At 46.4% G+C, this 27,305-nt stretch overlaps 1 protein-coding gene across 1 annotated transcript in view; it reads right to left on the bottom strand.

The window, feature by feature from the left end:
- Positions 1 to 11,210: 11,210 nt before the first annotated feature.
- Positions 11,211 to 27,305, bottom strand: part of ggctb (gamma-glutamylcyclotransferase b) — a 49,102-nt gene continuing 33,007 nt past the window's right edge. The window contains exon 4 of the mRNA XM_034173499.1: positions 11,211 to 11,363. Coding sequence (XP_034029390.1) covers positions 11,211 to 11,363 — 153 coding nt within the window. The remainder of the gene's footprint in view (positions 11,364 to 27,305) is intronic.

Here is a 27,305-nt window from a genome sequence, read left to right as displayed (position 1 = left end):
TGTCGGGTTAAGACGATTTCTCGGCCGAGATGTGGTGTCTCCCTCCAGGCTTTTATGGTGTGATAAGTGATGAGGTGATTGATGACAGCTGTCAGCTCCGGGCTCCTGGTGCTCCTGGTGGCGACTGCGCCCTCTGGTGCCTGAAGCCCGCCTTCAGGCAGGGCGCCCTCTGGTGTTGGGCCAGCAGTACCTCCTCTGCGGGCGGCCCACACAACAGAGGAGTGTGTGTCTGAGAAGGTGGAGGGAATATTTTGAAGAGCTGATGAATAAAGAAAATGAGTGAGAGAAAAGGTCTGGATGATGTGTGTGAGTAAATCAGGAAGTACAAGAGATTAGTAAGGAAGAAGTGAGGGCTGCTATGAAGAGGATGAACGAGTGCAAGGTAGTTGGTCCAGATGACATTCCAGTGGAGGCATTGAAATGTCTAGGAGAGATGGCAAGTAGAGTTTCTAATCAGATTGTTTAATAAAATCTTGTAAAGTGAGAGGTATGCCCAAGGAGTGGAGAAGTGTGCTGGTTCCTATTTTCAAGAACAAGGGTGATGTGCAGAGCTGCAGTAACTACAGAGGCATAAAGTTGATCTGCCACAGTATGAAGTTATGGGAAAGAGTAGTAGAAGCTAGGCTTAGAAAACAGGTGAAGATCTGTGAGCAGCAATATGGTTTCTTGCCGAGAAAAAGCACTACAGATGCAATGTGTGTTCTGAGAATACGTTGGAGAAGTACAGAGAAGGCCAGAAAGAGTTACACTGTGTGTTTGTGGACTTAGAAAAAGCGTATGATAGGTTGCCAAGAAAAGAGCTGTGGTATTGTATGAGGAAGTCTGGAGTGGCAGAGAAGTATGTTAGGGTAGTGCAGGACGTACAAGAATAGTGTGACAGCGGTGAGATGCACAGTCGGAATGACAGACTCATACGAGATGGGATTACACCAGGATCAGCTCTGAGCCCTTTCTTGTTTGCAGTGGTGATGGACTGGTTGACAGATGAGATCAGATAGGAGTCACCTTGACTATGAAGTTCGCAGATGACATTGTGATCTGTAGTGAGAGTAGAGAGCAAGTTGAGTCTAGTCTGGAGAGGTGGAGATATGCTTTGGAGAGACGGGGAATGAAAGTCAGTAGAAGCAAGACTGAGTACATGTGTGTGAATGGGAGGGAGCCCAGTGGAATAGTGCAGTTACAAGAAGTACACGCTAGAAGTGGTTGAAAGTAGATGAGTTTTAAATATTTGGGGTCAAACTGTTCAAAAGTAATGGAGAGTGTGGTAGAGAGGTGAAGAATGAGAGTGCAGGCAGGGTGGGGTGGGTGGAGAAAGGTGGCAGGAGTGCTTTGTGACCGAAGAATATCAGCAAGAGTGAAGGGGAAAGTTTACAAGACAGTAGTGAGACCAGCTATGTTGTACGGTTTAGAGACGGTGGCACTAACAAAAGACAGAATGAACATAGAGGGACAGCTCAGGTGGGATGGTTTGGAGACAAAGTCAGAGAGGTGAGATGAGATGGTTTGGACATGTGCCGAGGAGGGACCCAGGGTATATAGGGAGAAGGATGCTGAGGATGGAGCCACCAGGCAGGAGGAGAAGAGGGGGCCAAGAGGAGATTTATGGATGTGCTGAGGGAGGACATGCAGGTGGTTGGCTGTGACAGAGGAAGATACAGAGGACAGGGTGAGATGGAAACGATTGATCTGCTGTGGTGACCCCTAACGGGAACAGCCGAAGACAAAGATAAGGTGTCTGTGTAACATATGATTACAACTGTTTGTTTAACAAGGCTTTCACTAAGCACTGGACAAGGCTAAATTAGATATGGAAAAGTGGTGCGAAACTCCCTCTCTCTCGTAAGAAGATTCGCCGCAGTCAAGATGACAATTATGTCTAGTTTCTTATATTTGTTTCAAACTATACCAGTCTTTATTTCTAAGAATTTTTTTAAAGAATTAAATGTATGTTCTTGGGCTAATTCATGGTCTCCAGTGACCTCGCCTCCCCCATCTCTCTTATCCCGCACATCTGTTTGAAAGAAGGTTTTGACCAGTTATTTAAATTTAAACACCCTAGGAGTCTGGTGTTCCCAGCAAGCTTCTCAGCAAAGAGGAACCCCGAACAGTGGGCTGGGCTCTGTTTTTATACTCCTCTGTCTTCCTAGTACAATGATTCATGCTAATCTGAGGTGTGTCCTTCATCCCTCTGCTTCATGGCATTCTGAGTCCTACCCACACACGCCGTGGAATCTTCTTGCTTCCTCTTTCTCCTAAAGTGACACCTGTGCCCTAAACTGATAGGAAATTGTTAGGGGCAGAAAACTGCTAACTGAAAGACTGTCAGCAAGTCGCATCACCACGATTGTACCACAAGAATATTAGCACACCTCAAAATTGCACAACATTCTGACAAACAAGTCTAATCATACCCGCGTATCAAGTTTACACTTGTTACTCCTTATCTTGCAGACTGTGGTCAGTAGTGGCATCCTGTTACATATGTTGTTTGCAACATATGGATGTTTCTCAATGTATCTTTCTGGGCCTCGCTGAAAAGGGACACATCACCTTTGCAACACTTTGAAAATGATTATATAAGTAAACCATCTTTAAACCAGCATGCTAAGAAAATAAACTGATAATTAAAGCAAAAGCAAATATAATCCTAAACATAACATACCTTTAATTTGGTACACACAATACACAGTTCAAAAGCATACAAATATATATCTCAAAAGTATTTGGACATATAGATATAGATATAGATTAATATAAACTAATTACGTAGATCAAGCTGGTAGCGTGTTACTGACTCACTGTTATCCTACATATGGAGAATATCTCTGCTTCCTCTCTGTCTTTTCCGCCATCTTGTCTGCTTAAGACATTCTTCTCTTAAAAGTCCTCCTCACTACTCTTACCAGTTTGGCACGTTAGGAGCTCTCTTAAGGCCAAAGGTGTTTTGCATGAGAACTTTCATCTTACCAAGGGAAAATTCTGAGAAATGTCTAAGAATTAGAGGAATTCTAAGATTTTTCTTAGAATAACAACACTAGGAACTATTTTTACCCTTAGGCTGCCTTCATGGATACGGGCTCTGATATTTGCAGAATAAAAGGGTCAAATGTGAGTGATGCATTTGCAAGATGGCCAGAAATTATTACTATGTTGACTACTACCATGTGTAAAACAATTGAAGTTTTGAGAAACGTGTTTGCCGCTTACGGGTTACCCAAAGAGGTGTTAACTGATAACGGGCCTCAATTCATTACAAGTGAATTTGAGACATTTCTGAAGTTGAATACGGTCAAGCATATCAAAACGCTATCTTACCACCTGGCCTCAAATGGATTAGCTGAATGCTGGTGAAAATTTTTAAAAGGTCTTTGGCCAAAGATGGTCACTGGATGGTCAGTCATTGCCAACACTATGTTGCAACTTCTTGTTTGGTTATCACAACATGCTACACTGGGAAAATACCAGCAGAACTGTTTTTGAAAGACAGGTTTGAACAAGGTCGTCCTTTGGTAAAACCAAAATTCTCTGAAACAGCCCAAGATCGACTTGCACTGAAGAGTCCAAAAGTAAGGGCCCCTTCACACATAACACGACTGAAGCCGAGTTGGTGCACGAAGAAGGAAGTGGTGCCACTCGTGAAAAATTGGAGCCGCCTCAAATGCCTCGTGCAGCTATCACCACAACCATTCGCGCACACAAGCAGCCGAAAGACGGTGAATGCCTTTGCGAGTGTTTTGATGCCTCTCTTGGCAGGTGCCAAATTCCAAGTGCCACACACGAACATCTAACACCGCTCACCGGGCATTTAGAAAAGGCGTGGCTATTCATGCACCTGGCACAATAGTAGCAGCAGGCGACCACATTCGAGCTGTCTGTGAAAAGTGTCTAAGTGCAACATGAGTGTGACGTAACCTAGCAACACACATGGGTGTAACTGTGCCGAACCCCCCTCCCACACACACACACACACACACACACAAATGGCATGTGGATGTGTATCGTTGTCCACCCCTCCCAACACAAATGGCTTGTGGAGTGTGTCCCCCCAACACACACACACACCATGAATCTAAGATGTCAGCTGTGGCTGGGGGTCCCCTAGTCCAGTCACTGTCCAGCGCAGTGCGCTGCTGGGACAGCTGACGCTGTGCACTACAGCTCAGCTGGTGAACACGCACTGCACGTGTGGGCGGGCTCTCATGCCCTCATAAGGATCCCGACCAGTGTCTGAGCGTGCGGCACAGCTGGCGGGCAAGTGATGTCACGTCCGCCACGTAAATTGAAGTTTACATGACAGACAGAGTGAAAATGAAATAAACACATAAGGGTAACGATGTGAACTCATTCATGTGTGATCGCTTTGCTCATATGCTTTGCAGTGGACATACAGCATCTGTCAGCTGACCGCCGACCTGACTGACAGCTGGACCTGACCGTGCACACAAGACATTACAGACACAGACATCAGATAGATCAGTGATTCTCAACGGGGTGCCGCGGCACCCACCTAGGGTGGCCATGATCGATCGTCAGGGGTGCCGTGGGTATTTTCATATTTGCGATTATTTTTTATATTCGCGATTACCGTGAATATTTATTTTATCCATAAAGCATTAAAACGACTCAGAATCTGACGTCAAACGTGCTGCAGCCTCGCTCTCGTCTTAAGGCGGGACAATAACAAGGAGGCTGACGGCACGATTAAAACAGTGCCGTCTCCTTCAAAAGGCATCTAAATGCGGAGCTGTCGGTGTGTGTGTCTGTGCCTGTGTGCGTTGCGCGCGGAGTTAACAGGCTGCAGACTGCGAGGGAGGGGGCGCGTGAGGGAGATTCCTGAATGCAGGCGCGACACGTTCAGTGCGCAGCGAGCGCGGAACAGAAAGAGGATTGTAACCCGATGTGAACGTTAACAAAACGGAAACGTGAAGCTGCCTTTACTTCTCTCTGAACTTTCTCCTGAAGGTGTGATTCTGCCGTTACCGTCCTGTTCACACCATGTGCACGGTCGTATGCTGAATTTATGAGATCATGAGATGAAATAAACGGTCAAATATCTTTAAAAACATATTTAAAAATGAGAATATATGAATGAACTGAGCCACAAAAAAAAACAATGTTCAGACGCAGAGATCACAAAAAGCAGGTGAGAACTCTGAACTTTAACAGCTGTTATTTTCCAAAGGTATTTATTTGTTCAATCTTGAGCTTAATGCAGTGTTTAAGCACAACAAACGTGACTGATGAGGAGAAACAATTTCAGAAATGCAACAGAAACAACCACAATCAGAAAAGTTGGGACTGTATGTAAAATGAAGATAAAATAAAACTGTTGCACCATTCCCAGTTTCCCCACTCACATAAGCCAAACGTTCTTCCAGAGTTGTGTAATTATACTACAATAGTAGAATATAAAGAAGGGAAAACAAAAAAGAAAAAAATTAGACAATATATTCGTCAATCGCAATTATTTGTCTGACAAATAATCATCTCCAGAAATTCCTAATCGTGACAGCCCTACTTGAGATCAGAGCGCAAAATGCTTGAGGATTTTCGAAATGCGGTGTTTTCTGTATCGATTTTCTATTGCGATAATTGGGTTTGCACAAAACCCGAGGTAATAGCATTATAATATTATTTTGGTTGGTGGTGTGCCGCAGGATTTTGTAAATATAAAAGGGTGCCACGGCTCAAAAAAGATTGAAAATCACCTGAGATAAATGATGGACAAAAAATAATAATACCTACATTAAATTGAAATCACAGAACAAAGCAACAGAGAGTGAGTCTTTTTTTCCTGTGACCTGACCGAGGGTCTGCCAGACAGAGGTGGGTGTGTCCCTGTGATGTGCAGCTGTTCAGATATCTGTGCTCGCAAGTCAAAGCTGGGGAACACCTGTCGTGGCTTGTATATGACATTGCATGACTGTAACATCAGGCCATGGACGTCGGCATGCTGTCCCATGTGGAAAGAAATTAAAAGTCATTTCGCTTCAGTCTGACCGCCGCATCAGTGCAGTGCAATGCTGGTGAATATCGTGCCATGCAGAAATCACCTCATGGGATGCCCCCGCGAGGCGTGTGTATCTGCCGGGATTCCCCACATTTTAATAATTAAAATGTGTCACATTTGCAGCAGATCACTGCGCACTGGACATGCCATGCTGGCTGCTGTGTTCATGATGCGATAACAAGAGCTGGCTTTTCATGAGACGGGGACGGCTGGCTCTTCATGGGAGGACTGTATCAGGTAATTCATGTAAAACATAAAAGAGGAGAACAGTAATCCACATCATTTCATTACTTCCTGGTGTACGTCGAGGCAGAGGCTAAGTCCGCTCTTTATAACAGTAATTAAGTATTATAAATTGTAGTGTTTTTTTTGTTTGTTTTTTTGCTCCGTTGCTGTTTGCATGACTTTCCACGTGCTCGCACTGTGTTCGTGGGTATGAACAGAGAATTCTCTGTCAAAAAGAAAAGAAAGATAGGATGTGAACGTAGGGAGTGTTGTCACAAGTAATGTGAATGATTGTCATGCTTTTGATTTTGATTGCGATGTTGGACTGAATGAAGCCAGCCGTGCCTCACATTGGATTGCGCAATCACTGAGCTAACTGCTGGCATGTTATGCAGTGAGACTGTAGCAACTCCTCAGCTGTAGAATAAGTGACAACAAGCTGCAAGAGCAGCAGTTCATTTATTTTTTTTTCCTCTCGCCGGGCCTTTAGTTTCAGAATGGAGGATTACATATCCAAACTGAAACAATTTTTCTAAACTGGACTTTCAATCGAAGCAGGAGATAATAATTAAAGGAAGACCAACACGGTGTAACAGTATATCAGCCCCCACTATCCCCAACTAGGATATCGGGGGGGGGATATTTACACAAAAAGGGGTCAGACATTTGAGAATGGAGGATGAAAATGTTGTTTTCCACTGTTTCAGCTATGTATTAATCTGGGTAGGATGAAATGGGTGATAATGCTACAGCAGACTTGCTTTGCATGGGTGGGGAAGATATCCAGGTCAGGATATCGTACCTCCTACCCAATCATAAGTAGGGAGGTCAAATAATACACGAGCAGGGAAGAAATTGTAGATGTCAAATGAAAGATATGATGTGACGTGAATGGATGCCCCACCCCCCAATTTCCAGATGGGAAGATATACTGTTACCCGGAAGCAAAAAGGTTTGCTTCAGAAACAGAAGAGCCGCTCTTTTCAGATGGACTGGTTACACATGAAAAGTCTGGCTGTGTGGATGTCCAGCAAGAAACCTCCTTTTTCTACTCCTCTTTCTCAACTTGTGACAATTGTCTGGACTCAGATGGGATATTGTGACCTGAAGAATTGAAAAAGAAGTCTCATCAAACATGAGTGATCGACCACTCACATTCAAAGCCAGAAAAGGCTCCAAACATACAGCCAGAACAGGACTGGTGAAGGATGCCTTTCTTCCTGGTAGTGATCTCCACTGAGACAGAGAGATTTTTTTAACCTGAAGATAAGTTAAACTTCTACAAACAAGTCATGATGCTTTTTGTTCAGAAGGAGCGGCACATGGACTTCATTTATAAGTAAAGGTAAGTCCATGATAACTTTTTTAAAATTAAATGTGCTTTTTTGTGTGGTAGAGTTTGTATGTCTAAAGAATACTGATATGAGATTTTAAACATAACCCATTAACTGCTGCAAATCAAATGCTCTGTGGAGTTCATACATTTGTAAATCTGATTGTGATGAAGTCAGTGCCTCACCAGCCATCAACCTCACCGCACATCACTGGTGTTTATGTATATTACGTGGCTTCACAATGCACGTACATACTAGGGGTTGCATGAACTCGTCGACTGTCGAGTAGTCGATTCTAGAAAATCTTGCGAGTTTTTAAATTTCGCATTGACTCATCGCAGTCACGTGACTGATGGCAACAAAATGGATTCCAAAAAGACAGAAGGCGAGGACGAGGAGCAGGCTGAATCATCGCAAACAGCTAGAAAATCAACAGTGTGGAAGTATTTTACTAAAGATGACTCTTCTGGTTCAACTACCGTTACATGCCAAATCTGCAAAGCTGTGCTTAAGTACAACAAAAGTACAACCGCGATGCACAGTCACTTGAAAAGGCATCTGCTAATGCTAACTTCAGAACGACCACCAGGCTCCAGTCAACAATCGATACTTCCTTCATCAAACGCCCGGCTTGTGACAGGACAACGGCGGAAACAAATCACTAATTTGCTGGTGAAATCATTCTCAAAGACATGAGACCATTAGCTGCTGTCCATGGAGAAGGTTTCAGAGAGTTGCTAGTTTTTTAACCTGGCTATGATCGTACAACTCTCTGTGGAGCGCTATTAAACACCAGTATGACACCTCCGTGAAATAATCACTAATGAAATGAAAGATCAGAGTGTGTCACTAACCACAGATCTGTGGACATCGTCCACTATGGATCCATATATTACAGCAACCGCTCATTACATCACTGACTCATGGGAGCTGAAGGCCAAGGTGCTGTGTACATCTGCTATGGCAGAAAGACATACCGCTGCCAACATCGATGATCGTCTGTCTAACATCATCCGTGAATGGGGAATAAACTTGTTTTGCACTGTCCATGATAATGCAAGCAATATGAATCTAGCCATGGAGCTATGTGAGATGTTTCCAAATGATCCGGGTTGCACTGCGCACACTCTGCAGCTGGCAATAAAAGCCGCATTAACCCTACCTGATGTTGTGAAAGCTGTAGATGTAGCACGGAGAGTTGTCAGCCACTTTCGACATTCATCAGTTGCAACTTGCGCCCTGAAGAAACGGCAGGAACAACTGGGAAGAAAATCCAACAAACTCCCGAATGATTGTCCAGTTCATTGGAATTCCACGTTCGTCATGCTTCAGCGGCTGTATGAGCAGAGGCTTGCAGTGCAGTCTGTACTTGCTGATGAAACCATCATCAAGACAAATGTCCAGAAGTCACTTGATTTGAGAGCGTCGCAGTGGGAGGTCACTGAACAGCTGATTCCGATACTTCAACCCCTGGCAAAGGGTTGAAATAATGTGTGGAGAGTTACATGTTGGACTCTCCTTCATCTATCCGGTGATTTTTAACATGATCAGCACCACTCTGCGTGTTGAAGCATCTGACCTGGGAGTTATACGATCTTTTAAAAACACAGTCCGCCAACAGCTGGAAACACGCTTCAAACTGCATTATGAGAATCTGACGGAGTCTGTCCCAGTCATCGCCTGCATATTAGATCCCCGCTTTAAACATCTTAACTTCATCTCACAGAGCCAGAGAGAGGACGCACAGAGTCACCTGATCAGCCTGCTGCACAGCTTGGGAGAGCCGTCTGGAGCAACAGGTGGGTCCAATGAATTTATTTTAAATGTAGCATACAAGGTTGAGCAGTTTACTTTATTTTCTAATATAATATAAAAGTTGTCCACATTAGGACATAATATAAACTTTTTGCTCTTTTTATGTGGACAACTTTGGTAAACTTAGCATTATTCATTTTACGTAGCTGTCCAAGGTGAGGAGGAGAATGTGCCCGATAACCAGAGTGAGCCAGTGACTGGGAAGAAAGCCAGACTTGAGGAGGATTTTGAGCAACTTTTTGGGCCACATTACTAGAGTGACAGGAGATCAGCAGCACACTTCTCCACTGCTGTGGAAGAGGTCCATGATTTTTTTTTTTTGTTACCGCAGATTCCCACCATGGCAAACCCACTGCAGTGGTGGGCCAGCAATCAGGACAGATTTCCCCGTTTGGCAAAACTTAGCAGAAGGTATTTAGCTGTTCTGGCAACCAGCACTCCCAGCGAGAGGATTTTCTCCCTTGCTGGGAATACTATTACACGAAAACGAGCGAGCCTTCATCCCACTCATGCTGATGCTCTTGTTTTCTTACACATAAACCAGGATCGAAAACCAAAAACTGTAAGAGAGGAGACTAACAGTGAGTGAACTTTACTAAACCGGGCCACCTTTTGTTTATGATAATTTTGTTTGGTTTGGTTTGTCTAAAATAGGCATGTTTCTTTCACTTTTGCAGCCTAATAATAATTTTTGTTTTCCTGTGACTTATTTGCAGTATGTTAAATGGTAGAGCATAAATATAGGCTCCCAGTGTTTCGTTTTTTTGTTTATTTATTTGTGAATATGGGTAATAAAGCCTGTAAATTACTGCAAAGCACTGTGTCTCGAGTTCGTATGATGTTATAGTGACTAGTCACTGTCGACTCGACTTTTATCATGTTGACATCAACCTTGAAAAATCTGAAGTCGTGCAACCCCTAGTACACACTGCCTGAACATCTCGTCACAAGTCCCTTGCAATACGTTCATTCAAGTCTGGGAGCATGCACTGGTGCCAGGCATCACCACATCTACCATGCCACCAACCCACACAAGGAAAGAATGAGTCCATCCCCACCTCTCAGAAATAAACATTATTCTGATGCAGCTTGGTAAAACATGGGTATCCCCTTGGCCTTCTCCAGATACTGGGCTTCTCAAAAGTAAGGCACCTACATGATGTGTTATGCACAAAGAAATGGGCCATATGGTGTAAATGTCATAGCTTATACTCCCACACAATGCAAGTGATACTTCTCATCCAAGTGGCCACTGTGCATTGTGATGGGTTAAAAATAGGCTGTTTTCATGAGTGGCTTTTTCTGAAACCTGATAAAAATGACAAGTTTGTTCAGGAATAGGACTAGATTGTCGTAAAGGGACAGAACCATCTAATTTAATAAATGTGATGCATGCATGAGATTTGACTAATAAGTTGATTTCCGTTAAAGATTGAGTTAAGCAGATGTCATTTAACTTTGTGACACTAAAACCAAACACACCATTCCTTGCTCTTTGTTTCATTTTATTCTTGTCTGTTTTAAAAATGAAAATTTAATTTACAAGTGATGGTTGTAAAACATGCAGAAATCTTCAGAATATTTTGCTTTGGGTCTTAAAATGCCATATGTCTCCATAACTGCAAGTCACCAAAACACTTTCAAACTACCTTAAAACCAGACAAACACTGGTGAACCAAAAAATAAGCTGGATTTGATCTTGATGTGTTCTAGCCTGCATGTCTTCCGAGGAAGTTGTTTGTTGACCATCCAATGGTCCAGTGCTGCTGCTGGATTTTACAAAGCTGGACAATGAAGCTACTGCTGAAGACACTATGATTCTGTTTTCAGCTATGCGACTGGTGCTCGGCCCTCCTCCTGATGCGTTCCAGCTCAGCCAGCATGGGTAGAGGCCCCTCATACATATTGGTCTTGATGGCTCTCAGCTTCTCTTGGTAGTCTTTTGGTAAGCCATTTTGTTCTGCCCCCATCACCATTACCTGCAGAGGCAAATAAAAAAAAAAAAATTGTATTCATTAAGAAGAGCATTTACTCGCATGTTTTTATACTTCTCTCACATATCAAGTCACTTCAGTCACTGTGATGGTCACAAAACCGATAAAACAGGAAGCACCAGGTCCCTGACAACTCGGACCTTTGTTCTCCTACAAGGATATTGACATTGCAGCTCTGTCCAGTGACCTCATGACTAAGTTCTTCCTAGGCGCCTCTCAATCTCAAAGCCCGCAGACCCAGACACATATATGTCACAGCTGAGATAAGAGAAAAATTCAACACTTTTACCACATACAGATACACTTTTGATGGCTGAGTCCATTAAAAGCCTGGATCTCAGACTTGACTCAGGACAGTCACATATCCAGACACTCTGATTCCTCGCTCATGTTCTCAAGTGCTACAATCAGAGAGTATCCATGGATTCCGCAGTGATCATAGCATCATCCACCAGGTCAAAGTCAATAAACCTTTCCTCACCATCAAAAGTCACTGGTTTCCACAACCGGACCCAACACCTAGTCCATGCAAGTGTTGAACAATGTAGGAGCCAGAATACATCCCTGACGGACAGTTTTCACTGTGAAAAACTCAAAGCACAGCAATGGCTTTGAGCAACTTGTTGGGGATCCTACGATTTTTCAGGATGTCCCAGAGAGCAGTCCGACTGGCAAGAAAGGTATTCTGGAGACAATAATAATGATGAAAGACACAATACTGCTGTATTGGCTTGTCCTGCTACAAGAAGAAACTAGACAAATCTAATTAAATTAAATTCAAGCTGTGGGATGATGCCCCAACCTGTACTACTCTGGTGTCAGATCAGTGCCAAAATGACTCTTGCGTAAAACGTGCATTCGGGCATATTATATATTATATTATATACATATTGTACACACAATATTAACTGATATTAGTAGATATTAACTGCGTGCATGTAAATTATCTTTGCGCATGTAAATTATCTTTGCGTGTGCACACTCAGTGCAAACTGATCCTCGAGTGAGGAAAAAGGTGCTGCGAGTAACAAGGAATGTGTGACCAGTGCACCCCGCCCTCTCAAAGTGGATTTCTGGTCACGCGCTGTGGATTTCTGCGCTCTCACTTGAAACTTGGGGGAAGGTTTTGCCACTATATTGGAGGGAACCAGGCGTCAGTACTAGCACTGCTGTGATTGGTCGTTTCTGAGTGACATTTAATTGACAGCCCTCCTCTGACACAGAAGTCTGCTAAAATGCAGGAGACTCCGTTGTCTCCTTCAGGGAGGTGGTGGCGTCATGGTTTACACGTGGTTTAAGAAGTTTTACTTTGCCATCTGATGGTTAATAATCACATTATTCTCTTTGATCGGTTTGAGTGTAGAGAGTCAAACTCAGGCACGCCAGGTTTCATTAATCTCTGGTAATTTTTAGGACTTTCTGTAATTTATTATGAAATTATGCTGAATTTATGTGGAAATGATTGTTGTACAGAAGCTTCAGAGCTATGTCGCTGAGATAGATGATGACTGCAGTGAAGTCTTAAGCAGAAACAAGGCGATAATCTGTTAACACCATTGTGTTCAACTGACCATGTCAGCAAGGAAGTCTGTCAGTCAAACCTCGCTCTTCAGAAACGACGAATCACAGTAGAGCCAGTGCCGACCTGGATACCTCCCCCATAGTGCCATAAGTTTCAAGCGAGAGAATAGAAATCCACTGCGCATGAACAGAAATCAACTTCAGGAGGGCCGGGTGCAATGATCCTCTCTGGCAGCACCTTTTCCCTCACTCGAGGAGCAGTTTCCTCGGGCGCACAGTTAATATCTACGCATGTGAAATAATATAATACACCTAAATGCATTTTTTACGCAAGTGTGGTTTTGGCGCTGATCTGAAGCCATGACGACAGTCCAAGCAGGTCTGCAACAAGCGGTAATAGAACTACTCAACAAAAAGAGCAGTGTCACAAAGGAAGTCCAATACGAGATGTAATTAATTTCAAGTGTCTTTATTGCTGTAATCCAAATGAAAGGTGGCACTGTTATCTTTTGCTGAAAGAGGAAAGTAAAATGTTTAATGGCAGCTATGTCCACTACAGCCTTGTGAGGGATGGTCTGGTGGAGAAATCCCCAGATCAAGTTGGGGAAAGACAGATGGCCAGGATCTAAAAGTGTCTACAGGAAAAAGCACCTAAGCTAGACACATGATTCTGGAATCTGGATCCCACTGTATGTACCTTGTAACAATATTTAGTTACAAGATTGCTTGACAAAGCTCACAAAGAACAAGAGACTGAGTTACAATGTTTGTTTTTTAAGGAATGGCTGAATCATCCCTGCAAACCTTACTGTGGTGACATTATGTGAGTGATTTAACAGGATGTTAAATGTTTCATGTAGTTCTTGACCAAGTTTGCACACTGCAGCAGGGATTTTGGTCCACTCCTCCACACAGATCTTCTCCAGATCTTTCAGGTTTCGAGTTTCAGCTCCCTCTAAAGATTTTCTATTGAGTTCAGGTCTGGAAACTGGCTAGGCCACTCCAGGACCTTGAATTGCTTCTTGCAGAGCCACTCCTTAGTTCTCTTGGCTGTGTGTTTCAGGTCATTGTCATGCTGGAAGACCCAGCCACGACCCATCTTCAATGCTCTTACTGAGGGAAGGAGGTTGTTTGCCAAAATCTCACAATACATGACCCCAAAAAGTAGAAGAAATTTCCACCATTTCCACCCTCATGCTTCATGGTTGGGGTTCTTGAGGCTGTTCTCATCTTCTAAACACGGCAAGATTGCTTTACGAAGCTCATTCAAAGAACAAGAGACTGAGTTACAATGTTTGTTTTTAAGGAATGGTGACATTATGTGAGCGATTTAACAGGACCTGTTTTGCATAGTCAACCTGTCTGCACTAAAGACCTAACAGGTCCTTACAAAGAAACACTGAGTGTTCAAATGCTTCCTCCAGAAAATGTATGGTCTGTCCCTTCAGAGTACTTTCCCTGTATTGATACGTGTGCTGTTAGAAAGCTCTTTGCAGACCTCAACAATACAAATGTTGAAGGCAGAATATTTTGTAGTACTGCTCATTCTTCTACTTCGCAAATCCCATGCCATGATATCCACATTTCCCAACATTTGTTCCAGCCAGTGAGTATGAGTGCAATCTTGTTTGACATTTTGCAGGTCAATTCAGGATTGGAAATCCTTTGAAGAGTAAAATCTCTCTCCAGCAGAGAGAGATCCCCTGACATGCAGTCAGCTAACATGGAGCTATGAGATAAGTCACTGTGATAACAAGTCATCCATCCATCCATCCATCTATCCATCCATTCGTCCAATTGTAATTCAACAGTATTGTTTTTATTCAACTTTTAGCAACATTTAGTGGGGTTTACAAGAATGATAATTCTGAGCCTGGCCATTTCCCCACTTGGGTCTGACTAAAAACTGTTGGTTAAAATACCAATAAATTGCCAAAGCCTTTGGACAGTCATATAACCCTCCATCTCAGTGACTCAGAAACAGTGGAAAATGATTTGGGTTTCTGCAAGAACCAACTGCACAGTCAAATTGATTAGAAGACACTGTGGCAGCATCCACATTGGGAAAGCCAATGTGATATTTGATAATGTTTATGACATACATGCAAGGCACAGTATGCTTAAAAAACAAAACTACTGTGCAGATTAATAGTTGAAACTACAAGCGTAACCCTGTGTGGCAAAAATCAATGTAATGGCCCAACAGAGAACAATGGAGGTCGGTAAAAAGCTGTTATATTACAGTCAACAGTGTGAGCTGCTGCAGTTCACACTGTGTTCCTGCTCAATAGACACCTTTGCGTGCACGAACCGTCGTGCCAGCGTCATGCATGCCTGCCCATCGGTGCAATGTTTCAGGGTGTGCTCATACGACTCTACCGCCATGTGTCGCCCTGGAGTTGTACACAAATTGACCACATTTGCAGTATGTGTGAAGGGGCCCTAACCATCAGATGACAAGGTAAGACCTCTTAAATCATTCTAAACTCAGTTTGAAGCAGAAACGAGGCCGTTTTAAACAGAAACGAAGTGATACTTGGTGACGCTTTGAAACGTAGTGAATGCATCAGCTAGTAGCTTGTGTAGCCGCGGCGCTCTGATCACTTCCTCCATGTTTTATGATGAAATAATGCTGAATTTATGTGGAAATGATTGTTGTACAAAAGCTTCAGATATCTGTCGCTGAGCTCAATGATGACTGGAGTGCAGTTTTAAGCAGAAACAAGGTGATAATCCTTGAACCGCAGCTAATGACACATGCGCAGTGAAAGCAGGGTGGACCGATTTTTAGGGGGGACCATTCGGTCAGCCTCTCACTGAATCAGCAGAAGAAGGTTTATTTTTTGCAACAAAAACACTGAAGACAATGAAGATATTTCAAAAGTTGCAATGACTGGACTCCAATCAGTTCAAACATTGGCAGACACGTAGGCAAAAATTCATATAAGCTTATGTTCCCATGACCCCTATACTGGATTTCAATTAGCAGCACCTCGACTGTCTGAAGCAAACAATGATATCATTATTCATGACAGCTGCTGGATCAGTTTTCAAACAGACTTAGTCGGAAAGAAGCACAGTCCAGCAAACTTAATTCCTCAGCAGCCACATTAACCTCAGGGTCGAGTAGTGCGGACCCTGGAGTACCTGCACCATATAGAATTTGCAAGGAATCGTTGCATCAGAAACAGCTCTGTTTTGTATGCAATACAGAGACATCAAATGACAAGAATGCATATAATGATGGTGGGCTTGGCAGATGCTTGGAGAAAAATGCTTTGAGCAAACTCAAGCGTGCAATAGAATTGTGGATCAAAGATGTATAACACAAATATTCAGAGACCCAATTGGAGATTTTTCTGGGTGAACCATCATATGATGTTTTTGCAATAGGTCTTTACTATCATCAAAATTTCATTTACATCTATGATCAAAAGCATACATACATGATATTACATATCAACATCTCCTTTGCACTCCCTGGCTGGGGTCCAGTGGAGGTGAACATACATAGCACAAGCAGGCCATGCCGGCAGGCTCTGCCGTGACTGATGCATCTCAGACTTCAATCAACCATGATCACATTGTTTCAAATGCTGTTATGACGTCGTCAGAATATGTAGATTTTGATCAAATGGCGTGCAGACTGCACATAGACCACCGTCAGATGGGTGTCCCTTCTTGACAGCACCAAGAGTGTTTTGAACATGTGCAGCACACTCGGGACAGCCAAGCGAATGGGACCAACTATGTAGACTGCTCTGAGATTGCTGTCTGTCTGTCTTCAGACTACACCTCGTCACTTCCCGACTGTGGGAGGATGTGTCATTCCAACGCCATTTGGCCTTAATCTGTCTATGTGTGACGGGGGGCTTAGGGTTTCATCAGGTCGACAACAGGTTGTAAACTCCAGTGATGTAAATCCTGTTGCATACACTGCTGCAACAATTCAATTCATTCATTCTTAGACATGACTGATATACAGTGAGGCAAATAAGTATTTGATCCACTGTCAATTTTGCATGTTTTCCCACCTACAAAGAATGGAGAGGTCTCTAATTATTATCATAGGCACACCTCAACTATGACAGACAGAATCTACAAAAAAAAATCATAAAATCATATTGTATGATTTTTAAATAATTTACATTTTATTGCATGTAATAAGTATTTGATACAATAGAAAACAGTCCTTAATATTTGGTACAGAAACGTTTTGTCAGGGTTTGGATTTTTCGTCTCAGTTTTGTATGCTCTGTTTTAGTTGATTTGTTTTATTGTTTTTCTTCTGTGTTAGTTCTCTTGTTTTTTTTTTTCACTGCTTGGGTTTTTCTGTCCCTATCTCTCTTGTGTGTCTCTTGGTTCTTGGTGGTGGGTATTTCACTCTCTCTGGCTACACACTTGTTCTGGTGCTTTCCACGCACACCTGTTCCTAATTTGCAGCTCATCACCTGGGATTATATAAGGCTCACTGGGTGCTTTAGTTCCTCGCCTGATTGATGCGCCTTGTACCTTCTCTCCAGCTCTGTTCCTTGCGTTTCATAGTACTGCCTGCTTCATTGTATTCCAGACCCCCCTGCCTGTTTGATTGATCACACCTAAGCCTGATTATTTTTGTACTGCTGTATTTTTTGTACTGCCTTCTTGTGTACCAACCATTGCTATCCACCACAATAAACCCTTTTAAAAGCCAGAGCTGTCTGTTCAAGCCTTGCATTTGTATCCAGCTGTTTCTGACCATCCAGTCTGATACCTTTGCTTGCAATTACAGAGGTCAAATGTTTCCTGTAGTTACTGACCATGTTTGCACACTGCAGCAGGGATTTTGGTCCACTCCTCCATACAGATCTTCTCCAGATCTTTCAGATTTCAAGTTTCAGCTCCTCCAAGATTTTCTATTGAGTTCACGTCTGGAGACTGGCAGGCCACTCCAGAACCTTGAATTGCTTCTTGCAGAGCCACTCCTTATTCTCATAGCTGTGTGTTTTGGGTCATTGTCATGCTGAAAGACCCAGCCATGACCCATCTTCAATGCTCTTACTGAAGGAAGGAGCTTGTTTGCCAAAATCTCACAATACATGACCAAATCCATCCTCCAATATGGTGCAGTCGTCCTGTCCCCTTTGCAGAAAAGCATCGCCAAAAATGATGTTTCCACCCCTATGCTTCATGGTTGGGGTTCTTGGGGTTGTTCTCATCTGCTAAACACGGCAAGTGTTGTTAATACTAAAAACCTCTATTTTGGTCTCATCTGACCACATGACCTTCTCCCATGCCTCCTCTGCGATCATCCAAATGGTCACTGGTGAACTTCAAACAGGCCTGGACATGTGCTGGCTTGAGCAGGGGACCTTGCGTGCCCTGCAGGATTTTAAAACCATGACGGCGTAGTGTGTTACTAATGTAATCTTTGCAACTGTGGTCCCAGCTCTCTTCAGGTCATTGACCAGGTCCTCCTATGTAGTTCTGGGTTTTCTCAGAATCATCCATACCCCACGAGACCTTACATGGAGCCCCAGACCAAGGAAGATTGACAATCATCTTGTGTTTCTTCCATTTTCTAATAATTACGCCAACTCACCAAGCTGCTTACCTATTGTCCTGCAGCTCATCCCAGCCTTGTGCAGGTCTACAATTTTGTCCCTGGTATCCTTAGACAGCTTTTTGCTCTTGGCCATGGTGGATAGGTTGGAATGTGATTGGTTGAGCATGTGGACAGGTGTAACGAGTTCAAACCGGTGCAGAGCTTCCTAAAGAAAAACTAACAGGTCTGTGAGAGCAATAATTCTTGGTTTGTAGGTGATCAAATACTTATTTGATACAATAAAATTAATTAATTAATTATTTAAAAATGATACAGTGTGATTTTCTGAATTTTATTTTTAAATTCTGTCTGTCACAGTTGAAGTGTGCCAACGATAAAAATTGCAGACCTCTCCATTCTTTGTAGGTGGGAAAACTTGCAAAATCTATAGTGGATCATATTTGCCTTACTGTACGAGGTCTGTCCATAAAGTATAGGTCCTTTTTATTTTTTTCAAAAACTATATGGATTTCATTCATATGTTTTTATGTCAGACATGCTTGAACCCTCGTGCGCATGCGTGAGTTTTTCCACGCCTGTCGGTGACGTCATTCGCCTGTGAGCACTCCTTGTGGGAGGAGTCGTCCAGCCCTCGTCGGAATTCCTTTGTCTGAGAAGTTGCTGAGAGACTGGCGCTTTGTTTGATCAAAAATTTTCTAAACCTGTGAGACACATCGAAGTGGACACGGTTCGAAAAATTAAGCTGGTTTTCAGTGAAAATTTTAACGGCTGATGAGAGATTTTGATGGTGACACTGTCGCTTTAAGGACTCCCACGGTGCGGGCGTCGTTTGCAGCGCTCTCAGGCGGCTTCACAGCATGTTTAAGCTTAAAACCTCCACATTTCAGGCTCTATTGCTCCAGTGACGTCGTTGACGAGAACAGAGACGTTCAGAAGAAGTCGGTTTCAGCATTTTATCCGATATTCCACTGTTAAAGGAGATTTTTTTTAATGAAAGAATGCGGACGGGTTCCGCGCGTCGGCTCGCAGCCGCCCGCGACCGCTCCGCCACAGGAAAAACACCTCCATTGGAAGCCTTAAGGACAAGTTGGAACATGTCCAGCTGTTAAACAATTTCTCATATACTCACTCCACTGAAAGCCATCAAAAGCCGCCTGGATTTTACAAATGGCTATCAACACGGAGGTGTTTTTCCTGTGCCGCCGCACCGCTTCGGCTGCGTCCCGACGCGCGGACCCGTCCGCACGTCTTTCATTAAAAAAATCTCCTTAAACAGTGGAATTGTTGTGTGGGCCGCCAGAAGAGGAGGTACTGCTGGCCCACCACCAGAGGGCGCCCTGCCTGGAGTGCAGGCTCCAGGCACCAGAGGGCGCAGCCGCCTCACAGGAGCAGCTAGGGTGACAGCTGTCACGCATCACCTGCAACAGCTGTTACCAATCAGCAGGGGTACATCAGCAGGACGACGTCTCCACCTCTTTGCCGAGACATCGTTCTACCTGGAAGGTAATATTCTCAGCTGACTGCTTGACAGTAACCTTTTGTGACTTTTGTGAGTGATAACAGACCTTTTTTTCCAACGAGAGGTGGAGGTAGCTTTCCTGCCGTGCGGATTACTGTGGTGCAAACGCGCCCACCTTTAATTGTGTTTTTGTTCCTCGCCAGCAGTACCAGGTCCGACACGCGGAGGCAGTGGCCACCTGGGAGTTCGGGACTGGTGGCTCCCGTATTCCCGGGGTCTGGTGGCGGAGGAAATCGTGTGGTTCCGGTTTCTGCTTTGGACAGGTGTCTCCTATCTCGAGCATGCCACACGACACCTTTGTGGATTGATTCTGATCTATTGTTGTAATCTGTTGTATTTTGTTGTGCACATTCACAACAGTAAGTGTTGTTATTTGACCTACTCCATGTCCGTTCCTTTGCGCCCCCTGTTGTGGGTCGTGTACCGACACTTTCCCAACAGGATATCTCGGCCAGCGTCATGGATCCGAGGGGCGTCAACCGGCTGTTGAACGGCCAATGGAAGAACAGGCGCACAGGCGTCCGCCAGGAGGAATGATCGGTGAGTTGCATCGGATCCTCACCGCTTTCACGGCTCGGTTGGATTTAATGACCCGAGCAGAACGTCCTCCTTAACCGCAGGGTGGAGGCTCTCACCGCGCAGGTGGAAGCGCGCCCTCAGGGCGCTGCTGCGGCTCTCCCTCCTGTGACCCTGTGCGTAACAGTGACGTTCCACAGGTCGTTCAACGACCCCTCCCACCTTCCCCGGAAGCATACATAAGCCCCTCCAGAGCCGTACGGGGGTTGTGTGGAGACGTGCGCGGACTTTCTTATGCAGTGTTCGCTTGTCTTCGCACAACGTCCCGTCATGTACGCGACTGATGCTAGTAAGATAGCTTATGTCATTAATCTGCTTCGCGGCAAGGCACGCGCTTGGGCTTACAGCGCTTTGGGAGCAAAATTCACGCTCCTTCTGTATATATGATGGGTTTTGTGAGGAGTTCAGAACAGTGTTCGATCACCCAAATAGAGGAGAGACCGCTTCAGCCGTGCTGCTGTCAATGAGACAGGGGCGCCGGAGCGCAGCTGTTTATGCAGTCGACTTTCGCATCGCGGCTGCGAGGTCCGGCTGGAATAACACTGCCCTCCGCGCCGCCTTCGTAAACAGACTGTCGTTGGTCCTGAAGGAGCTCCTGGTGGCCAAGGACGAACCGCGGGATTTAGACGGGCTTATTGATCTCGTTATACGATTAGACAATCGGTTAGAGGAACGCCGTCGGGAGCGAGGCGAAGGACGTGACCGGATACGTGCCGCCCCTCTCCCTTCCGGGTTTGAAAAGGGGCCGCCCTCCCCACGCTCCACAGCCGCAGCGCTTTGTGGGGCAACAGCTCCCCCTGGTGACGTTGTTAGGGAAACGCACAGGGCCAAAATGGGGAGGCTGATCCGTGGAGAGTGTTTTCTCTGCAGCTCAACAGAGCACACACAGAGAGACTGCCCCAAATGGCCAAAACGTCAACACTCACCCTTAGAGACTGGGCTAAGGGGGGGGGTCAAGACATTCAAGTGAGACACACACAAATTGCCACACGACTCCCAGTCACAATCCTGAGCGGGGATTTAACCCTTCAAGCCTGAGCACTGGTGGACACGGGGTCAGAAGGGAATCTGCTAGACAGCAGATGGGCAAAGGAGGTAGGGCTCCCTCTGGTGGCGCTTCCTTCGCCATTGCAGGTGCGGGCACTAGATGGCACCCTCCTCCCTTTACTCACACACAAGACACAACCAGTAACTCTGGTGGTGTCTGGAAACCACCGGGAGGAGATTGAGTTTTTTTGTAACTTCTTCTACCTCCCGCGTGATTTTGGCATCCCATGGATGTTAAAGCACAATCCCCGGATCGATTGGCCGTCTGGGGTGGTGGTTCAGTGGAGCGAAACCTGCCATCGGGTGTGTTTAGGATCCTTGGTTCCTCCCGGTTCCCAGGCTAAGGAGGAGGTCAAAGTCCCTCCCAATCTGACGGCAGTGCCGGTTGAGTACCACGATCTTGCTGATGTCTTCAGCAAGGATCTGGCACTCACCCTTCCCCCGCACCGTCTGTACGATTGTGCCATTGATTTGGTTCCAGGCGCTGAGTTCCCGTCCAGCAGGCTGTACAACCTCTCACGACCTGAGCGCGAATCAATGGAGACCTACATCCGGGACTCATTAGCTGCCGGGCTGATCCGGAACTCCACCTCCCCGATGGGGGCAGGTTTCTTTTTTGTGGGCAAGAAAGATGGCGGACTTCGTCCATGTATTGATTACTGGGGGCTGAATGAGATTACGGTTCGCAACCGATACCCGTTGCCATTATTAGATTCCGTGTTCACCCCCCTGCATGGAGCCAAAATCTTTACTAAGCTGGATCTTAGAAAGGCGTATCACCTGGTTCGGATCCGGAAGGGAGACGAATGGAAGACGGCATTCAACACCCCATTAGGTCACTTTGAGTACCTGGTCATGCCGTTCGGCCTCACAAACGCCCCCGCGACGTTCCAAGCATTGGTTAATGATGTCTTGCGGGATTTCCTGCACCGATTCGTCTTCGTATATCTGGACGATATACTCATCTTTTCTCCGGATCCTGAGACTCATGTCCGGCATGTACGTCAGGTCCTGCAGCGGTTGTTGGAGAACCGGCTGTTTGTGAAGGGCGAGAAGTGTGAGTTTCACCGCACATCTTTGTCCTTCCTGGGGTTTATCATCTCCCCCAACTCCGTCGCTCCTGATCCGGCCAAGGTTGCGGCGGTGAGAGACTGGCCCCAACCCACTAGCCGTAGGAAGCTGCAACAGTTCCTCGGCTTTGCAAATTTCTACAGGAGGTTCATTAAGGGCTACAGTCAGGTAGTTAGCCCCCTGACAGCCCTGACCTCACCAAAAGTCCCCTTCACCTGGTCGGATCGTTGCGATGCCGCGTTCAAGGAATTGAAACGGCGCTTCTCGTCTGCACCCGTTCTGGTGCAGCCCGATCCTAGTCGCCAGTTAGTGGTTGAAGTGGACGCCTCTGACTCAGGGATAGGAGCCGTGCTTTCCCAGAGCGGGAAGACCGATAAGGTCCTTCACCCGTGTGCCTATTTTTCCCGCAGGTTGACCCCAGCCGAACGGAACTATGACGTCGGCAATCGAGAACTCCTTGCGGTGAAAGAGGCTCTTGAAGAGTGGAGACATCTGTTGGAGGGAACGTCCGTGCCATTCACGGTTTTCACTGACCACCGGAACCTGGAGTATATCACGACCGCCAAGCGGCTGAACCCCAGGCAAGCCCGCTGGTCACTGTTCTTCGGCCGTTTTGACTTCCGGATCACCTACCGTCCCGGGACCAAGAACCAGAGATCGGATGCCTTGTCCCGGGTACATGAAGATGAAGTCAAAGAGGAGTTGTCGGATCCACCGGAACCCATCATCCCGGAGTCCACTATCGTGGCCACCCTCACCTGGGACGTAGAGAGAACCGTCCGGGAGGCCCTGGCACGAAGCCCGGACCCCGGAACTGGGCCGAAGAACAAACTATACATCCCACCAGAAGCTAGGGCTGCAGTCCTGGACTTCTGTCACGGCTCCAAGCTCTCTTGTCATCCAGGGGTGCGAAGAACCGTGGCAGTTGTCCGGCAGCGCTTCTGGTGGGCATCCCTAGAGGCCGACGTCCGGGATTATATCCAGGCCTGCACCACCTGCGCCAGGGGCAAGGCTGACCATCGCCGGGCATCAGGTTTACTCCAGCCGCTGCCCGTGCCTCATCGCCCCTGGTCCCACATCGGCCTGGATTTTGTCATGGGCCTCCCGCCGTCCCAGGGTAACACCACCATCCTCACGATAGTGGACCGATTCTCCAAGGCGGCCCACTTCGTGGCCCTCCTGAAGCTCCCAACAGCCCAGGAGACAGCGGACCTCCTGGTCCACCACGTCGTCCGGCTGCATGGGATTCCAACAGACATCGTCTCCGATCGCGGTCCCCAGTTCTCCTCGCAAGTCTGGAGGAGCTTCTGCCGGGAACTGGGGCCACGGTGAGTCTCTCGTCCGGGTACCACCCTCAGACCAACGGGCAAGCAGAACGGGTAAACCAGGAGGTGGAGCAGGCCTTGCGCTGCGTGACTGCCGCACACCCGGCGTCCTGGAGTACCCATTTGGCCTGGATCGAGTATGCCCATAACAGCCAGGTGTCTTCAGCCACCGGCCTCTCCCCTTTTGAGGTATGTCTGGGGTATCAGCCCCCGTTGTTTCCGGTGGTTGAGGGAGAGGTCGGTGTGCCCTCGGTCCAGGCCCACCTGCGGAAGTGCCGTCGGGTGTGGCGTGCCGCCCGTTCTGCTTTGCTAAAGGCCCGGACGAGGGCAAAAGCCCATGCAGACCGTCGGCGGACCCCGGCCCCTGCGTATCGGCCTGGGCAGGAGGTGTGGCTATCCACAAAGGACATCCCCCTCCAAGTGGACTCCCCCAAGTTACAGGACCGTTACATCGGCCCATTCAAGATCCTGAAGGTCATCAGTCCAGCCGCAGTGAGGCTTCGGCTGCCGGCCTCACTGCGGATCCATCCTGTGTTTCATGTGTCCCGGATTAAACCTCATCACTCCTCACCCCTCTGTACTCCGGGTCCGGCGCCGCCTCCTGCCCGGATCATCGATGGCGAGCCGGCTTGGACTGTACGCCGGCTTTTGGATGTCCGTAGGATGGGCCGGGGCTTCCAGTATTTGGTGGACTGGGAGGGGTACGGCCCCGAAGAACGCTCCTGGGTGAAGAGGAGCTTCATCCTGGACCCGGCCCTCCTGGCCGATTTCTACCGCCGCCACCCGGACAAGCCTGGTCGGGCGCCAGGAGGCGCCCGTTGAGGGAGGGGGGTCCTGTTGTGTGGGCCGCCAGAAGAGGAGGTACTGCTGGCCCACCACCAGAGGGCGCCCTGCCTGGAGTGCGGGCTCCAGGCACCAGAGGGCGCAGCCGCCTCACAGGAGCAGCTAGGGTGACAGCTGTCACGCATCACTGCAACAGCTGTTACCAATCAGCAGGGGTACATCAGCAGGACGACGTCCTCCACCTCTTTGCCGAGATATCGTTCTACCTGGAAGGTAATATTCTCAGCTGACTGCTTGACAGTAACCTTTTGTGACTTTTGTGAGTGATAACAGACCTTTTTTCCAACGAGAGGTGGAGGTAGCTTTCCTGCCGTGCGGATTACTGGGTGCAAACGCGCCCACCTTTAATTGTGTTTTTGTTCCTCGCCAGCAGTACCAGGTCCGACACGCGGAGGCAGTGGCCACCTGGGAGTTCGGGACTTGGCGGCTCCAGTATTCCCGGTGTCTGGTGGCGGAGGAAATCGTGTGGTTCCGGTTCTGCTTTGGACAGGTGTCTCCTATCTTCGAGCCTGCCCACACGACACCTTTGTGGATTGATTCTGATCTATTGTTGTAATCTGTTGTATTTGTTGTGCACATTCACAACAGTAAAGTGTTGTTATTTGACCTACTCCATTGTCCGTTCCTTTGCACCCCCTGTTGTGGGTCCGTGTACCGACACTTTCCCAACAGGAATATCCGGATAAAATGCTGAAACCGACTTCTTCTGAAACTTCTCTGTTCTCTCACGACGTCCTGGATCAATAGAGCCTGAAATGTGGAGGTTTTAAGCTTGAAACAGGCTGATGACGCCGCCTGAGAGCGCTGCGCGACATCTCGCACTGTGGGAAGTCCTTAAAGCGACAGTGTCACCTCAAAATCTCTCATCAGCCGTTAAAATTTTCACTGAAAACCAGCTTAATTTTTCGAACCATGTCCACTTCGATGTGTCTCACAGGTTTAGAAAAAATTTTGATCAAACAAAGCGCCAGTCTCTCAGCAACTTCTCAGACAAAGGAATTCCGACGAGGGGCTGGACGACTCCACCCACAAGGAGTGCTCACAGGCGAATGACGTCACCGACAGGCGTGGAAAAACTCACGCATGCGCACAAGGGTTCAAGCATGTCTGACGTAAAAACATATGAATGAAATCCATATAGTTTTTGAAAAAAATTAAAAGGACCTATACTTTATGGACAGCCCTCGTATATGCACCTTGATCACAATTTTCATACAATTTTCAGGTCCAGCAGATGATGCAAAGGATGAAAAAGAGGCGGATTAGGATCGGGAATGTTGTGTGGGCCGCCAGAAGAGGAGGTACTGCTGGCCCACCACCAGAGGGCGCCCTGCCTGAAGTGCGGGGCGCCACGGACACAGCCGGGGGTGACAGCTGTCACTCATCATCTCTTGACAGCTGTCACCCATCTACACTACATCATCTCACTCCATAAAGACCGGACGTCATCTCCACCTCGTTGCCGAGATATCATCTACCTGTGAAGGTAATATTCTCTGCTGTATCTAAAACTGACATAGTCTGAACTCTTTTTGCAGCCGTTTTCCTGTGGTGCTCCTTATCTGCTGGATTGGCGTTTGGTGTGAACAGCGACGGCTTCGCTTCACACCCAAACCAGATAAGTGGTGTAACAGGAGCTGCACGAGTGTGTGATTAGAGGTGACTTTCCACCTTCTGACTGTTTTTGTTACTGGGTGTGCACACACCCACATCTCACTGTTTGTGCTCCTCGCCAGCAGTACCAGATCCGACAGTCGGGGACGGTGATCACCTGGGAATTCGGGACTTGGCGGCTCCAGTATTCACCAGGTTCTGTGGCGGTGGAAATTGTGTGGTCCCGGCTCTTCTCAGGACAGACGTCTTCTATCCTCGAGCCTGCCCACACGTCACCTTGGTGTATTGACTGCTATCAGATTCTGTGATTGTCTGTATCATCGTTGTGCACATTCACAACATTAAATTGTTACCTTTTGGCTCATCTATTGACCGTTCATTTGCGCCCCCTGTTGTGGGTCCGTGTCACTACACTTTCCCCAACAGGGAACTGATGATGAATGCTTTGGCAATAATGAAAGCTCTGAAATTGAGGACACAGACATTGAACTAGCTTCTGATATGAACTTTTGCAAAATAGTTTCAAGCTCAGAAAGTGACAACTATAGTGATCTGGATATTACTGAGTGAATGAGAAGAATAAGGGCCACCATTTTTCCTGCTGAAGTCAATGTTTCATTCACCATTAACAGAAAGCAAATATAAAGTGTAAAAATATATGTGAATAAACTTAAATCTTTCACTGGACTGTGTGTAGCATGTCTACGGCCATTTCCCAGCCGCCTTCCGTTTGACCTCGGTGGCCATTTTGGATTTTCTACATGGCCAAATAGATTTGAAATATAGTTGAAGAAATGGCTTCCCTGACCATGAAAACCTTGGGATGGACCCAAATGTTATTGTCATAGCACTTTCAGACATGCGTT

Source organism: Thalassophryne amazonica, chromosome 7 (assembly GCF_902500255.1).
Source record: "Thalassophryne amazonica chromosome 7, fThaAma1.1, whole genome shotgun sequence".
Classification (NCBI taxonomy): domain Eukaryota; kingdom Metazoa; phylum Chordata; class Actinopteri; order Batrachoidiformes; family Batrachoididae; genus Thalassophryne; species Thalassophryne amazonica.
Note: the sequence above shows the minus strand (reverse complement) of the source record. Positions and strands in the feature narration are given on the sequence as shown.